At 39.5% G+C, this 18,158-nt stretch overlaps 2 protein-coding genes across 5 annotated transcripts in view; one reads left to right on the plus strand and one right to left on the minus strand.

Moving 5' to 3' along the window:
- Nucleotides 1–5,088, minus strand: part of LOC134879833 (mitogen-activated protein kinase kinase kinase kinase 5-like) — a 36,123-nt gene extending 31,035 nt beyond the window's left edge. For all 3 annotated transcript variants that reach the window (XM_063906364.1, XM_063906365.1, XM_063906363.1), the window contains exon 1: nt 4,814–5,088. In XM_063906364.1, coding sequence (XP_063762434.1) covers nt 4,814–4,921 — 108 coding nt within the window. In that variant the 5' untranslated portion in view covers nt 4,922–5,088. The remainder of the gene's footprint in view (nt 1–4,813) is intronic.
- A 5,613-nt stretch (nt 5,089–10,701) lies between these two features.
- eif3k (eukaryotic translation initiation factor 3, subunit K) lies at nt 10,702–14,750 on the plus strand. 2 transcript variants are annotated; one of them, XM_063907837.1, is made up of 8 exons: nt 10,702–10,940; nt 11,753–11,851; nt 12,005–12,125; nt 12,362–12,439; nt 12,885–12,951; nt 13,065–13,142; nt 13,850–13,975; nt 14,586–14,750. In XM_063907837.1, exons 1-8 carry the CDS (start codon nt 10,879–10,881, stop codon nt 14,615–14,617), a joined length of 663 nt encoding a protein of 220 aa, XP_063763907.1. In that variant the 5' UTR covers nt 10,702–10,878; the 3' UTR covers nt 14,618–14,750. The 2 variants fall into 2 exon arrangements, with proteins under 2 accessions (XP_063763907.1, XP_063763908.1); XM_063907838.1 differs by having other exon boundaries at nt 12,365–12,439.
- Nucleotides 14,751–18,158: the final 3,408 nt, after the last annotated feature.

Here is an 18,158-nt window from a genome sequence, read left to right on the forward strand (position 1 = left end):
AGATTATACAGACTGTGTTCTAATGAGCACCTGCCTTTGACAGAACACACATGTGAGGCGATGATCCCAACCGAAAATAGTTTTTTATCTGTGACGTTTCTTTTAAGATGACATTTGTCTGAAAAGTTTTACTTTCGTCCCTGCTCTCCCCTAAAACCTCACATCTCACCCCGGAAAACAGACCTCCCACACAGCCCCTGTGTGATTCAAACACTGGCTGCTAGCCTGCTGTGGCCTCAGGATGATCACACAGGTGTTACATGTTATCAGTGATTTATTCTCCACGCCCTTTATAAACTATGAATGAAAAAAAAAAGTGTATCTATTGTGTGATGCATTTACCTCACAGATAAGTTTGTTTCCAATTAGTTGTCGAGACAATGTTATCACTTTTAGAGGCTACATGGGGCTTATTTATCCTAGTTTATCTTGATAAAAAGCCTTTTTCATACCATGGGCTTGGCTGGATAAAATCAGCCTGGTTTGAAAAAACAAAAGAAGGTACGTTGATGTGTGTCTTTATGTGACTTGCTGTCCAGCAGGTAGAACCAGTTAGTGTTCCCAGCACTGACGCTGACAGTTACAGAAAGGAAGTATGATGCCTCAGCAGGCCAAAATGTTGTTTGGGTGCATGCCACCATGTCTGCCAGGACTCTAGTTTCGCACTGTAACATACAATACATGCAACCCAGCCCACACTTGATCCGGTCAGGATTTAGACAAGGTTTCGTTCCACCAACCTGTAGGTTAAGCATCCTTCCACCGCCACTTTGCTCGCTAAAGAAGGGCTCTGCTGGTATATCAAGGTTTCAGGTTTCAAGGTTTTATTGGTCACATGCACAGCATATACAACGTATATGTTGGCAATGAAAATATTATATCCCATGCTCCTCCAACAACTCAACATACATGGTGCAAATAAGATAAATAAAATAGTGCAAAAAGAGAGAAGAATATTTACAATAACAACAATACAGATTTGAGGATGTGAAATATATACATATGTGGAATACATTGAAGTATTTAAATACTTTACACTGTTGAATGAGGAGGTATGGACAGATGCATATATTACGTATAAGCAGATGTATATGGCAGATATGTATAATATATAGATATGTGTACTATAAACAGATATATATGGCAACCCAGGATCTTTCCATCCTACGTGAGAATCAAACCCCTAGACTAACGAGCCAAGACTTTGTATGTAATTTAGCTGATGCTTTTATCCAAAAAGATTCACATACAATTCAATACTGTAGGCATACCAATGGGCACAATTTGGGGTTATGTATCTTGTATCCTTCTCTAAGGACAACAAGTGGACTGCAGAAACTGAGGAAATTGACTGTCCATCACCTCCTGAGCCACAGCTGCTCCCACTTCATCCAGTTCAGTCAACACGTCTTTCTCTCTGACTGTCTTCATGCTGATGCCCATTCCTCTAACTGATCCTTTGCGACACTCCCTCCTTCTAACTGTACCCTAATAAACCTAGACTTAAATCAGGTTATCTCCATCAGTGGTGACAGTAGTATTATTGACATCCTTTATTAAAGTGAAAGGACTATCATAACACTGTGAAACCTATTCACTACGAGTAAAAGTCCTGCATTAAAAATCTGACCGTTGTAACTTTTGTCAGCAAAAAACACAAGTATTAAAAGTTAAAGCAAGCAATGCCTCCAATTCTATACGATCATAATGGTTGCCTGACTCTGTCCTGTGAGAAACACGTATCTCAAAAAGTCCACTTGTGAGCAGTTCATCAGAAAAAAAGCCCTGTTTGCAGCTTTGTGAATATGCATTTTGCAAGAGGATTGAACATTATTTGTTGGTTTTCACTGAAGAGTAGAGTAGAAAAAAGTTAAAAGTTGTATATAAATAAATACTCGTAACATTACTAGATAAAACAAGAGTAACTCTCATTTGAGTTTAAGTAGAGAATGTGTTGTTAATGTATTTCCTCCACTGATCTCCATCATGGTCATCTCACATTCTGCAGACTGACCTCGCTGTACTCAGTGAAGCAACCCAGAGCAGAAAATATTAACTTCAGTGTGTGCGTGTGATCGTATCTGTATCTGTGTTTGATGTGTGTGTGTCCATATGTTGAAGGAGAACAGCTATGCAAATCTCCCTCTCTGTACAGCAGAGGCGCGGGGGCCACTGACCTGTTTACAGGAAGTCCTCTCAACCAGATAACCTGCTTTGCATCAGAAGCATAACGTTTATTGTTGAACAGTTTGAGCACAGAGATGAACAAGAAGAGCCAGATATTCCCTGTAGCTTCCAAACACTGATATTTACAATTGTTGACAAATCTAAAGAGCCCATTTAGGGACGAGGAAACACGTGGTGAAGTTCTTATTTGCAACATGCGTTTGATAAAGTACAAAATAAAATAATACAAATCTGTCCCAGCTATAGTTATTGAAATCTTAGGATATGAAAGTAACATCGGCAAACAACAATGACCTTCAGGCTAATTCTTTACTTATTTAAAGACTTAAATACTTAAATAAGGCACTGAAGCAATGGAACTTTCTAAATAAATCAGACTTGATTCCCCAAATTTTAATAAATAAATACCAATCAAAAAAAACACACCTGAACAAAATATTATCCTAAGTTGAACTACTTTATATACTTTAACTGCTAGCTTAAAAATGTACCCCATATTCATCTACAACAGTACATCACACTAACTTAAACAATCTTATAAATACATAAAGAGTAGTATAAAGTAAAACATTTGGCTCTGACTGTTCAGAGAATCATTCTCAGATTAGACACAGCCAGTGGAAAGAGAAACTGATCACTATGGCAACGTACTTGTACTTTTCAGTAGGCCTACAGGACTATTTCAGGTCTGACTATTTTTGTAGGAAGTACCAGAGAATCCCAGAGGCGTGTTCACTGAACTATGCCTGATGAACATGATGTGTGTGTCTTGATTGTACAGAACAATCCAAGTATGACCCCTGAAGGTTTACTGTAATCAAATTCAAATGCCACACATTGCAATAGTGTCCATGTCGAGGTCTTGGCGACTCAAGGCCCAGAAAAGCTTTGGAAGTCAAACAGAACCAGACTGACAGACTGACACAGCAGATTTCTGTGCAGAGACGTTGGGGCTGTGACATGTTTGTAAAACTTAACCTCAGAAGTCATCAGATAAAACCAAAGCTATCTGCATGAATTGATGCTCATAACCGTAATACAGAACATTCCTCTGTAATGTAAGTGAACCTTTGATCTCCATCTGTCTGTGGACAAACAGAGGTTTCAGTTTAGCAATGAAGATAATAGTGTGTCACATTCCATGAGTGGTCCCTGTTATGTGTAATAAGATTTGATACATATAAAGCACTTTATCCTGAACTGTGCAAACGATGTTCAGCAATAAGAAACTAATCTCTGGTCGTAGAGGAAAAAATAAAGCATTGTTAAGGACCCAATGAGAAGGATTTGATTAAAAAACAAATTGAAATGTACAAAAGCAATCCCTCTCAATCATCACTCATGTCCCATCCAAATATGTAGCGGCCTCTGCAAAGATTCAGAGCCCTGTGTAGCTCTTTATTTTCATGTTGATGTGTTTGGGACAGTTCCAGGTGACATATCGTACAAGTAGGGATTCAAGAATTCAAACAAAGCAAGCAAAATGGACGAAGACAGGTTACCATACCCTCGGGGAGGAGTAGTGAACTCTGAATGTTGTTCACAAAAAGAAATGATAAAATGAAAGCAGTTCTCATTCAACATCCAGACACACGTCTTAAAGTCTGATGTTTCACTCAACACTTATTTAATGTGCATGTTAAAATTTAAGGGATTTTTCAACAGAGACAAACCAAAATGCCAACCGTGACTAACATAAAAGAGATATACTGGAATACAAATAATAATTATAATGTAGAATATCTCATGAAAAGACCAGGGGATTGGAGTGAGAGGGTCTGGTTAGATCACAGACTCCGCCATTTTAACATGTGTTTAGGTTGTGCTTAAGGCTTGAGGTCCTAAAATTGTGAAAAAGTAAAATAGTGACGTATAGAAGGAAGGTCGAGAAGACACTGAAGAAGTTTGAGCAACACCCAGAGTTGAGGCTTCTGGCTAGGAGTAAAATTCTCAACATAAAAAGGCCCAATCTAATGACAGGAACACTTTCCCTTTCAAAACCACTTCCTGCTGCAGGGTGCTGCCTCGCATCACCCAATCAGACACAAATCAATCTCTCCTACTTCCTTCGAACACATCACACTATACCCAACCCTGAGAAACAGAACGTCAATTCACACATCAGGTGGATGCTGCTTCCTACTACTACATGTTGGAATGAAATACAAATAGTGCACTTCTGTTCCGCTGCATGAGTTTGTTAACTTTATTGGATGATGTGATATTTAAAGATGTATTTATTATTGATTATCTATCACAAAATATAACCATCTACTATTGTTTAGTGCATTACCCAGCAGTTACAGAACAACATCTGTAAAACCTCTTCCAGCTGCATACAATGATCAATTCATTAATGCATATATTATTATAATGTAATTACTTTACAAATAATATTATGAATTAATAACATTCTGCATAATAAATACTATTGGTTTGCATATTATTGGATAATAGTACTTTTTTCGTTGTTACTGATTCATTTGAATGTAGTTTTACTTGTAACTTAGTATTTCTACACTGTGCCAACTGTTTCAGCGAGCAATTTTTCAGAAAATAAGGAACAAAAACACATCTGCTGAAACTGTGTGTGTTCAGCAGGTGTGGTGCAGCAGGAGGCTCTGACCTTGTACACTTCTCCGTAGGTTCCTCCTCCGACTCTCTGCAGCATCTCAAAGTCCTCCTGAGGGTTCCGTGTGGAGATATCCAGAGCTGTCCTGTGGTGGAAATCCATTTAGAAGTTTATGTTGCTAGCATGTCACACACACACTCTCCCTTACACACACACTTCCTGACGGACTCTGTGGCCTTTACATCCACAGGCAAAACACTGAAAAACTCTCAGAAGAGAGTGAGCTGCTGAGAACACACTCCGCTGTCACACTCACACACCTTCCTGTTTCAGTTTGTCAGCCTGCTATCAAACCTCCGTCCCTCCCCCCTCCCTCATTCACACCTTCCTCTCTTCTCTGTCAAACATTTTTTCTCCTCTCATTTGCATTATCCATTTCTGTTTCCTGTTGGGTGTGTGCATGTTACAGAGATGTCATTGCCAGTGTGTTATAGACTTGTTTGGCAGTGTGTGTGTGTGTGTGTGTGTGTGTGTGTGTGTGTGTGTGTGTGTGTGTGTGTGTGTGTGTGTGTGTGTGTGTGTGTGTGTGTGTGTGTGTGTGTGTGTGTGTGTGTGTGTGTGTGTGTGAATCAGTAGTACTTGGAGATCCCTGTCAGTTTTCTGTTCAAAAGATTTCCCCACAGATACAATGAGGGTCCCCTGTTATACTGTATTGTTTTAAAAAGTGACTTTATCAGTTGAATATCTGAAATTAAAATTTGAATATTGTTTTATTTACAATATCTGTTGTCTATGGCTTGTAACAGGGGAATAGTAAACAAACGGATAATTATGAATCCTCTGGACTGATAATATGTCTGGCATACTAACCAGTGAGATGAATTCAATCAAAGTCAGCTGAGCAGATCTTACCAGCATGAGGATGGAAGCTGTAGGACTGTCGGCCCTGTGGTGCATGCAGTGGAAGTGGAGCAGGGGGATGCTGTGGTGCTGTCCGGGGCTGGATGCAGCACTCAAAGTGCTTTCCCCTCCATGTTCAGCCAGTAAGGATGTTGCCTGTGGTGTTGAGGTGCTGTGGCCATACTAGATGGTAAAATGCTTCCTTAGTATTTTTCTTCTTCTGTTTTTTCTTTTCTTTTATATTTATTGTATTAACAGTTGTTTGCAGTTGCTCAAACACATTTTTTGGGCTTATTTTTTCATAACACCATTCGCAAAACCACAAACCCAAAGTGTAACACACCTCAGAGCTCTTGCGAACTCACTCAAAACTACATAAAGCTAGAAAACTTTTGCACCAAATGGCTCACACATTTAAAGTACAAAGACACTTTCGCCAACCAGCTACACACCATTGTGCTTAATAATCAAAATCACATCTTGTACAAAAAACAGAGGAAACAAAAGTACTCAGGCTGCAGCTCACCACCTAGCTGGGTCTGGACACAGCACCTAGAGGCCTCACGGTCATACAGCTTGAACTCCTCAACTGACTTCAATTCATCCTCCCTCTCTTATCCCACCTCTACCTCTTCCTCTTGCTGCTATCCATATATCCATTGTTGTTGTTCTTATAAAGTACTTTCTAGTGCTAACATCCTGATGTATGAGTCATCAATAAAGCAGTTTGGTGTTTATGGTCAGATGGACTGTTTATTGGTTCATGTGTGTAGCATTATTAATGGTAGTGTTTTGAAAATGGCAAACAAGTGAATCTGTCAGATCTCTGTGTCTTACTCAGAGAACCGTGTGCACTGTCTTGCAAAAAGGTGTCAAGTTGAACTGCAAATTGGGTGCAGAGCTGAAAGTGTGTTTTGTTAGATTTGAGCTGAGGTTTTGCTCTTTGAGTATCAGTTTAAAACATTAGGTTTTATGTGTCAAAAACTGTATAGTGAGCATATAGTTACATAGTTACAATTTGTTCACACAATTGTAACTATGTGCTTTTCATGAATGTTGCACTGATTCGTTGTGGAAATAAATACATTTGTCTTAGCAGTATTTGTGTTTCTGCACATATTTCAGTAATGCTGATTTCTCCATGTACAGGACAAAGCCCAGAAAGAGGAATGTGCTTCTCATTAAGCACAACATTGTGTTGTTGGTTAAAAAATCTGGTAATATGAATAAAATGTGTTCCATTTGGTGCAAAAGTTTGATTTTGATAAGTGTTAATGTACTTCTGAGCGCAGTGCTTCGACATACAGTATGGGCTGTTCTGCACTTTGGGTGTCTGGTCTTGCAAATTGTGTCAAGTCTTTTTTTAGAAATCAGCCCTGTTTTCTAAAATGTGTTTTAGCAATTGAAAAAAACTGTAGTGGGTTTAAGTAAAGTGAACCCAACATCTTGAAATGATCTGTAACATTTGACCTTTATCCTCCCTCTGCTCTGTCTGAAGGCTACCTGCCTAGTGTCTCATTTTGTGCCAAATGGCTCACAAACGCCTACATGTGACAGACACATATCACAGGCCAGTGAACCACAGATAACCGCCTGAACGTTCACTCCACAATCCACAGCAGCAGGGCTGAGGTTATCAATAAAGATTAATAACTGAGTGGGTAAAGTATTTCAGTAGTTATGAATTTGATGTTCTCTGTTTGTGTCCCTCACAGCTGACAGAAAACAGCTGAGCTAGGTGGAATAGAGGTGTGAGAAGAGGAACTAGGGCCCCTAAAAGGCTTTAGTTTTCAAGATAACCCTAGTCAAGGTAGAACAATCATTAATTTAATGTCTAGTTTATGAAACTGATGGTTGAACAAATATTTTTTTAGAGACTGTTATCTATTCATAAAAATAGTTCTTTTGACTATTAACTTCACCCTCTGCTCTCACCAGCCTCTAAAAGCAGAATGGGACCCTATGGGTGAGCCTTTATGGAGACCAACCATAGATTAAGAGATTAAAAAAACACAATAACTACATATTATATTAGGACTAGGCAAGTTAACGCGTTATTAGCGCATTAACTTATTCATTTTGTACATTTCTGTTAATGTTCATTTTTTTATTATTAATATTACTATTTTGAAAGTCCATTGCTCACTGGCTCTGAGTACACTTACAGACGAACCCAGGGTTAAAGCAGGGGTGTGATGTTGATCAGGATTAGCTGAGGATGGGATCGGACAACATCATGCCTTTCAACCAAGGGACAGAGAGATGGACATTTTAATCATGATTAATCGCAAGATTTTCTGAGGCATAAGCAACAAACCAACCATGGTAACCACTGAAACATTTCCGCAAAGGGGCGTGGCCAGCAGCAGCTTATTGGCATTTAAAGCTAAAGTCACAGAATCAGCACTTCAGGAACAGGGCTGAAATAGAGGGGTGTATGGTTTGCTACAATTCATGATCTGTTTGGTGTTTTGACCAAAACTTCAGAGACTGGTTTTATATTGTTGAAATACAGTATAATATGTGACCTTTAAGTTTCACTTTTCTCCTCATGCCCACAGTGGATGGCTAGATTTACTTGAATTGTAATATTTTTGTGAAATATAAAAAATTACCAAGACATAATGCACACTACAGCACACATTACTTTTATGAACGTCCATCGCTTTTAATGTCATATTATCACGGATAATGTGCCAGCAGTAAAACATATTCATTACAAATACCTATGTGTCATTTTGGAAGAGTTGCATAAATGATCATTATAAGGTCCAGTCTAAGGCTTGTCCCTTATCAGTGTGTTTCTTAATGGTCCTTTCTCTTAGGGGGGCTTCAGACCCTAAAGGTGTAATATAGTGCAGTGAGGGTTTTCTCCTGCTACCAGGTATCAATAATCATGCAAGTCCAAGTATATCATCCTACATCTGATGTGTAGCATTTCACTCAGCGTTGTGTTCCTATTTAAGAGCAAAGAGTTGCACACTGTCCATTCAAACAGTGGCAACTAGGCCAAGTACTCGTGGCTGTGCCTGCCTTAGGTTGTCCTGAGGTTCTGCACAAGGATCTTATTTGTCATAGGCTAACCCGTCTTCAATACTTGCCTGTTTTTAAAACATTTTTTTTATTAGTTTTATTTTAAAACCAGTGTCCTTTACTATGAAGCAGGATTTGGGGTTAGTGAGGTAACTACAGCGCAAGTTCACATTTACTGGGGTAGATTGTCAAGCTAACTTATGCTGAACACTTTACTTGTCCAGAAGCAGATTTGCTAAGCTTGGGGAAATTCCTTATTAAGAAGATGTGCTGCAATGTTGTTATTAACAGTCAATGTGCAGCAACAGTGTGACCTCCAACTTCTTTTAACTGAGAATATACTGATACAGCCTTCCTAACTCCGTAAACTTCCAGAATGCTCCTTTCATTATCACCGAACCTAACCCCCTGTTTCTCCTCTCTGTGTTTAATTATAAATTTCATCATATCATATCACATCCTACCACATAATGTATTCACTTATCTTTGTCAGCCTCTTAGTCATATTTGGCCGTGCACTTACAGTTTCACATACTTTATGCAATATAAGTCCTTTTGCTACAAATCATATACTTCTTTGTGAGTGGTTTTAAGATGTGAAAAAAAAGCACACAGATCAAGATGACAGGGGCTGGACAGACGAACATGTAAAAGATGAAATGACTGAGGTAGGAAAATTAATCTTACTTTCCAAGTTAAATTATTATTTTTTATTTAAATAAGGAAGTTTAGGTGTCCAGGGTCAGGTGAATACAATTTTTACAAAAGGTTTCAAACGTTGAAATAATTTGTTGACTGGCCCAATAGATCGAAAAATGTATTGGAGCGAGAGCCGATTATCCTATGAAACAAATGCATATTGCTCCGAAGGCCCACTCAAAAATACACATTCATACACACAAGTTTGAAAGATCCATGCCCTACTCTGCCTCTGATTGGCCTGATATTCTTGAACTGCCATTGTCATAGTAAGAAAAAATACATTTCTGTAATTCTTAACAATGTTGAACCATATGTCAGTATCCTTTTCACATTGCAAACTTTACACCAGTGGTATCCAAACTACGGCCCAGGGACCAAATGTAGCACGTGGCCCACTTTTAATTAGCCCACAGCAAATTCAAAAAGTAAACTGGAATATGGCCCACACCTGAAACGTGTGTTTGTCTTAAATTGTACTTCTTAATTATGTATATGTCAAAATATACTACAAAGTATTCATGTGCTAAAAAAAACACTTTTCAAATAAATTCAGTCAGTGAAAGCTGAAAACATTTTCAAACAAATCTTAGTTGAGTAGAAGTGCAATCACTTATTACAAGTGTTTAACAAGCTTGAAATATACCCTCCATATTTCCCCCTATTATAAGCACTCTGGTGATTCTGTCTTAAGGAATGAGCTGCCAACTAAATAAATGAAACCCTATGAAAAGCTGTGATGTAGGCAGTTTCATATACTCAACTATCAAGCATCATTTACCTATATTTGATTGATTTTGCTCACTTATAACTTAACTTATGATGAAATACACCTCACCTCTAGTGAGGGGCCCAGCCCTTCGTATGTTTTTTTCTGTATATGGCCCTCAGTGAAAAAAGTTTGGACATCCCTGCTTTACACACACCTGTATCTCCAAACTTTGATTTTATTAGAAACGTCATCTGTCTCAGGAAAAACAAAAGTTTGAAATATTCAAAGATACTCCACTTTTACAGACATTACAATGTCTTTTCACATCCATATTCACCTTGTAATTCACTGCAGGGTTTTTTTCTCATCATAATACAATGGTGTTGATATTATAAGGGTAATGTTTATACCAAACATTTCCGTAAAAATTCATTATCAAACAAAGGTATTTAACCTGACAGGCCTACAATTTGTCACAGAGATTAACTAGGTGGTGGCAGAAAAATTTAAACAAATAGGATTTACAGGAGAAGGAGTGAAGAACTGAACGTCAGAAGGTAGTCATGCTACACTAAGGATGTAAGCTGCCGGTAAACCAGGAGAAGAAGACAGCAGTCCTTCGATTGTGCAGGTCCGTACTTTTTCCGGTCCGCCTGTGCATCGCTCTTTCCAGACCGACTCTTTCTTCCTCCGCCCCGGTGCTTTCTGATACGCGGCCCACGTGCGGACTTAATTCGGTTTTTTACCTTAAAGTTGCTGCCAAAGTTTGGACCAAATGACGTCGTCCTTCGATCAAATGAGGGCGAACGTGGGGAAGCTCCTACGAGGAATCGATAGGTATGGGTGATGCTCCTACCGTATTGATAACCTAGCTAGGCTAACACTGACTTAGCTTTTTTGCTAATGTTTAAGCTAAGCTATGCTAAGTTAATTTTGTTATACAAAGCCCCTTCACATATAATTGTGTACATTTTATACAATGAAACTGTTATTTTTATATCTGTCGTATGCCAACACTGTATTATGTATACTGGTATGTCGAAGCAAACGAGCAATGGAAACGTTTATTAACATCATCTAACAGCTCGATAAACATAAAAACATCTGCTCCTTTCATGAAAGAAATAGTTAAATACATATTCAAATATTTAACTTCAGTAACGTTTAATAATATACCATATGAGAAATTACTCCAATACAAGTAGGCCTACATGTTCTGCATTCATAACTACATGCCAAATGTATGTTCATTAAGGGCTGCAAGTAAAACGAGTGACAGATGTTACCTGCTTAATGTTGATGACTACACTTCAAAACAGCACCTGACATATAGAGGCTTACCTGGATAATTCTTCCTTTTAGATCTGCCATTTGATAAAGCAGAAATAAATGAAAAGTTCATAAGGATTGCCAACATCCTGAAATAATCCAAAGGACTAAACCCACAAAATAGAAAAAGGCAATTGAGGAATGAAGTTTATCTGACCAATTCAGCCATAAAACACATGCTTTTTCAAATACATATTACAATCACTGCATACTAAATAACAACGTGCTGAAAATGTATAACCTGCTGTGTATATGCACACCATAGAAGCTCTGAGTCATCCACACTGATTCCTAGTTAATGCTGGTGTCTTTCCTCACAGGTACAACCCAGAAAACCTTCCCACATTGGAACGCTATGTAGAGACACAAGCTAAAGAGAACGCCTACGACCTGGAGGCCAACCTGGCAGTCCTCAAGCTGTAAGTTACACAAACAGGCAGCCACTATCCAAATACAGGCACATAACGTTAGTTTGGATAAATTAACGTTCTCAAACAAATGTGTCTAACTGATCAGAAAAAATAATGGGCTTCCCAAGATGTGGTGCAGTAAACAAATGTCTTCCTCTGCAGGTACCAGTTCAACCCAGCCTACTTCCAGGTTCAGGTCACTTCCCAGATTCTGCTCAAGGCTCTGACCAATCTGCCACACACCGACTTCACTCTCTGCAAGTGTATGATTGATCAAACACACGTATCCTTTTGGTGCAGTTTTCTTTATTTGATGCCGTCTGACTAGAACAAAAGGGGCTGAAATTTCCTTTATCTTATGTGTAGTCATGATACGCTTTTGGTGATTTAATTCCTGTAGTTAATCTAAATATATTGTCTATATAATTATTAGCAATGTCACTGTTTAGGGTTGGGGGGGGGGGGGGGGTCGGGGGCTCTGTCTATTTGCCGGAAGCCAGTTCCTTGACTACAGTGTCGCAGCAAGAGGAGCGTCCCATCAGACAGATCCTGTACCTGGGGAACCTGCTGGAGACGTGTCACTTCCAGAGCTTCTGGGTAACACACACACCACATACACACACATTTCTGAGATTATTTGAAGATTTCTGAGTCTGAATACTTGTACATGTACACACTTGATTAGAAATATCCTTCACAAGGTTAATATCAAATGAAATATCATTATTACGTAAAAAGATTCTCTACATTGCACAATAATGGATGATAAATGGTAACTTAAACAAGTGTGTTCGTGTAGTTTGTATTCATTTGAACCGTACCGTAGGGGCTCATGTATTGTGCACTGTGTTTTAACTGAATACGTACCTTGGATAAACAAACAGAGATAGATCGGATCCTCAGTGTGCTGAGTCATCCATCAAAACATCTCTGCCATCCTTGTTCTGAAACGTTATTGTTTCTTTCCTCTTTCCAAACTTGCAAACAGTGTGTGTTTATTTGGTGTTAATTAATCAACCACCCCCCTCATGTTTCCTGACAGACAAGTCTGGAGGAGAACAGAGAGCTCATTGACGGCATTACTGGTTTCGAGGACTCTGTTCGCAAGTGTGAGTATCATCAACTGACTCTACAATTACAGTCAATATGAAAAGTTAGTGGAAGATAACGTGACCTAGACTGAAAAGATTCATGTTAAACTTAAATTGATCTTCCTTGACAGTCATCTGCCATGTAGTGGGCATCACTTACCAGACCATCGAGCACCGGTTACTGGCAGAGATGCTGGGAGACCCGCTGGGTAAGGAGATAGAATCATACACCTGCCAGAGAAATCATCATGAAGTTATAGTGAGAAAGTTCTACGAAGGTCATTGTACAAAAATTATAAAACATCTTTAACAAAAGATAAAATTGAAAGCAAAAATATACATGTTCGCATAAAATATCTAAGAATACAAACGTATATAAAATATACAGAATACATTTGAATACTCTCTAAACTGTGCACAGTAGCTTTTTATTATTAAATGTAAACTATATCCAGTGAGGTAACATGAGTACAATATGTGCAAATGGTTCAGGATAATAGAATGGTGAAACTAAAGTTCTCTGGCAGCCACAGATGAGGTGCTGTAGAGGGTTATTGCTTTCGGCAGGATGATTTCATGTACCTGTCAACACTAGATCCTGGTAAAGTTGAAAGCATTGTCAACCATCAGCTTATTATGACAGACATTTTAAAAAGCTGACACATTTTCTCCCATGAATATCAGATAGATGAAGTCCTTAAAAACACCAGTGTGGTTAATAAATGTAAGGACACCACTATCAAGACTATGAATAGGCTACTGTGCAAGTAGGCAAACACTTTGTAGCTACCTTTTTAAAGTTATTCAACAGAAATGTTTATCCTGTATAATAATATTCATGATTGTGCCATATCTCATTATACTAAATTCTCTGATCAACCCTAACCTTTCACGGTTGTCTTGTCCGTTGTTGCAGACACGCAGGTGAAGGTGTGGATGAATAAGTACGGCTGGACGGAGAACGAGGAAGGACAGATCTTCATTTTCAACCAGGAGGAGAGCGTGAAGCCCAAGAACATCGTGGAGAAGATCGACTTTGAGAGTGAGTCCTGCCACTCAAACTGATGCATAAATGAGGGGAATAAACTAGACATGTGATCAGGGTTGTTGACACTCTACTGTATGGATCAAGTGGACTCATGCTGGCTCTTTAGATTCACTTATAATGTTTATTCCATTGAATAATGATTCACGCTGTTAGGTTTCCTGTCAGTAAATGAACACACCTTATTTGCATTTTGCACATTTGTGTTACAAAGTATTTTGAGAGATTATAGAGCCTAGAATTTATGTGCTGACAAAACAGTATACAGTTACTAACCTTTACTTTACCTTTTTCAGTTTTAAGCTCTCACAAATTATGAAAATGAAATATAGAAATGAACATCGTACAATAAGAAATACAATGAAACGTGTACAGTTTATGCAGTAATGTGTAAAATATCATCAAGGAATATGAAGAGGTTGATGATTATTGTGATGGTTTCTCTTCACCAGACATCCCAAAAAACCATGATACAGATCCAGATAAATGAATCGGCATGTTTCTTATTTTAGATTAAGTGCATTCTGTTGTCTTGTTCTGATAAGTTACTGTACGTTTGACATTCTTTCTCTATTCTCCTTTTTTCTCCCTGTATTTCTTTTCACAGGTGTATCCAGCATCATGGCCACATCTCAGTGATGTACACACATACACACACACACACACACACACACACACACACACACACACACACACGGCAAGACAGATTCAACCAAGTCATTGTTTTCATAATCAATCTTTTCTCAATAAAAGTAATTTATCGTTTACAGCCTGTCTGTGTGTCTGCTGCTCTTTGTGCCTTTGTGAAACCCTGCCATCTATCACTTCAATACCAGTAAGTTCAGTCACATCTTGTAAACTTCCTGCTGTGGAAATGTTCCCAGCACAGAACAGATGACTGCCTTTTTTATCAAAAACATATCAGGGAGTTGGTTATACATTGTTATTAATCAAAACTAGTGCTGTCAAACGATTAAAAAATGTAATCGAGTTAATCACAATAACAGGTTGTGATTAATCATGATTAATCACAAGTTTAAAATACTAGTATTTACTTGTATTTTTTGGGGGAGATAAAAACAAATACATCATGTGTGGTGTTGGAATAAAGAAATGCATGACAAACTGGTTAGAGGAATCAAAGTTTTTACTTTATTATAAGATCTCAGCTTAGTTGTGATCATTTCTGAACTAGAATCTATTCATTTGCTGAGTAAGAAGTGTCAGGGAGTGCTTGGCATTGCCCACAACATCCGTAATGAACTGCAGACTAGAAGGATTAGCAAGTGACATCTGCTACAAAGTGAATGTAAACAACTTGCCTGTAAAGAGTTTGCAAAGTAACATCTCACCCAAATGAATGCTGTAGTGAGTAACAGTGGGCCTATTTAAGAAACTGAATGCCATAGTGTCTTTGAAGATACAAAGTGAACAGTCCCTTTTCACACTCTTAGTTGAATAAGATTATTTTAAACAGCGTGAACTTGTGTGACATGACTCCAGGGGGTTAGGGTTTGGGTGGACAAGGAATGAACAAATGAAGAAATATGGAATGGAGGCCTTAGGGTTCACCAGGACCACCCCAGTGAGTAGCGTTCCACCTTGGCTATTCCCAGAAGTAAAGGTCGATATGAGTATTCTGGAAAAGAAAAGACAATGGCAAATGAATGAAGTAGGAGTTAAAACAAGTATTTACCTGAGGAGCAACTACTACAGTTATCTCAAAATATATACAGATGGTTCTAAGAACAAACAGGAGTGTGTGGGAATTGGTGTGTATGACCCTGAGTTCCAAATATCTATTTCCAAAAGATTATCTGATCAGTTATCAGTGTATACAGCCGAAATAGTGGCAGTCATTATTGGGTTACAGTGGGTTGAAGAGGTCAGACCAGATAGGGTGGTGGTATGCACAGATTCAATGGCTGTGTTGGAAAGCATACAGTCAGTAACATCTGTCAGAAAAGATTTAATCATTGAACTGTACCATAGTTTGCTAAGACTTCACAGAGGTGGCATGGATGTACAGTTCTGTAGGGTACCAGCGCATGAGGGGCTGAAAGGGAATGAGTGTGCTGATAAACTAGCAAAAGGGGCACTACAAAAGGAAATAACAGTACCAGTTCCACTTGGAAAAGGAGAAGGAAAAGCAGTGATTGAGAAGAAAGGAATGGAGATATGGCAGAAAAGGTGGGAGGAAGACCATAAAGGTAAGGGGTACCATAAAATACAAAAGTCAGTGATAACAAAGAACTACAAAGAAAGCAACAGAAGGGAGGAAATCATCACAACAACACTCAGATTGGATGACACAGGTTTAAATGGCACCATGTTTGTACTGGGGAAAAGGAATAGTGACAAATGTGGGACCTGTGGAGTGAAAGAAAACATTGAACATATCATATTTCACTGTGCCATGTATGCAGTAGAAAGAGAAAGGTTACATGATAAAGTCCAAGAGGTGGCGAGGGAGTGGGATTTAATGGGGATACTGGGAACAGAGGGAGAGGGGTAAGAGTCACCAGGAAGGCTCTCTTTACTTTTTTAAATAACACAAGGCTGGTGAGTAGAATTGAAGAAAGGGTAAATGACATAATGTTACACACTCTTGTACAGTAGGTGGCGGTATGCACCTTAAAGTTGGTTGCGATCCGCCATTAAACCAAAAGAAGAAGAAGACATGACTCCAGTCAACCTGTTCTTATGCTTTTCTTTCAACCAGTTGCTCAGGCAGACCAGCTTGTTGACATTTTCAGATGACAGAGCGGACCTCTTCTTCTGCACAATGTGGCCTGCCAAAGAAAACAGTCTCTCACATGGCACTGTTGAGGCAGGTGTAGGCAAGTACCTCTGTGCAATATGGGCCAGCTTACCATGAGCACCTGTGTGTGCCGCCCACCACTGTAGTGGACATGCCTCTATGCCGACACTGGGCTCTGCTTTATACCTGTCTACAGTTTTGTCTGTGGACAGTGCCTCATCATCAGACTCTGACTCTGACCCCATCAGTAGGAGGGCCATCTGTGTTTGAAATGTCCGACTATTTTACGGCACTTGGCTAAAGCACAGTCAAACCCGCTGTCACGGAGAGACACTGTGATTACCCTCTGTATAATGTGCGCTACACAGGGCATGTGCTCGAATGGTAGACACCTTGCTGCCGCGATCATATTGCACGCGCTGTCTGTTCCTATAGTGGTGACCTTGTCTGTAATCTCCCACTCCTTTGCAACTTCAAGAAACTGACTAGCACATGCTTCTGCAAAATGCCTTTCCTCTGTTTTCCCCACACCTAAAGCGAACGAGTGCAGTTGCCATTTGTCATCGATTAGGTGTGCTGTTACACCGAGGTAGTTATGGTTGCTTACTGATGTCCAGTGGTCTCCAGTCAGTGCAATAAATGTAGCTTGTGCCAACTGCTCCGCTTTCTTTGCCTTTTCGCTGCCAAACAATTCATGAATTCTTGTGACAATAGTTCCCCTAGCAGGTGGCTTATGATGGGTCATCTGAGGCGATCTGGATAATACCTTGAAGCCCCTGGTGACCAGGGCCTGGTCTTCAACGATGTTGATGGGCCTGCAGTCAACGGCGATCCATTTAGTGATAGCATTGGTTAGCTTAGTTGTTGTCGCTTTGTTGACAGACTTGCCCTTGCTGCACTCTGCCAGTGTAGTTTGGCGAACACGGCGTGATGCTGTCTCAGTGCTAGCATCAGCAAAGATGTGCTTTGCCCGAAGATGGTACTTCAGGGTTGTTGTGCTTCGGTGGAAAGACAGTTCATCACTGCAATATGTGCACACAACTTTGGTTTTATCTAAACTTCCGTTTGGAAGCTTTTTAAAACGAAATGTACCGTTAAGCACACAGGGGAACGCCTCCTCAGTCATCGTGTTATAGAATCGGAGGATGAAACCCTCTTTATTAGTCACATACATGCACACAGCAGAGCACACACAGTGAAATTAGTCCTCTGCATTTAACCCATCCTAGTACTAGGAGCAGTGGGCAGCTATTGTGCAGCGCCCGGGGAGCAATGGGGAGGGGGGATTGGAGGTGTCCGGTGCCTTGCTCAAGGGCAACACAGCAGGACCTAGGAGGTGAACTGGGACCTCTCCAAGTAGCAGTCCACTTATTCATATTTCAAGTCTGTTCGGGGACTTGAACCGGCGACCCTACGATT

The sequence above is a fragment of the Eleginops maclovinus genome, chromosome 18 (assembly GCF_036324505.1).
Source record: "Eleginops maclovinus isolate JMC-PN-2008 ecotype Puerto Natales chromosome 18, JC_Emac_rtc_rv5, whole genome shotgun sequence".
Taxonomy (NCBI): domain Eukaryota; kingdom Metazoa; phylum Chordata; class Actinopteri; order Perciformes; family Eleginopidae; genus Eleginops; species Eleginops maclovinus.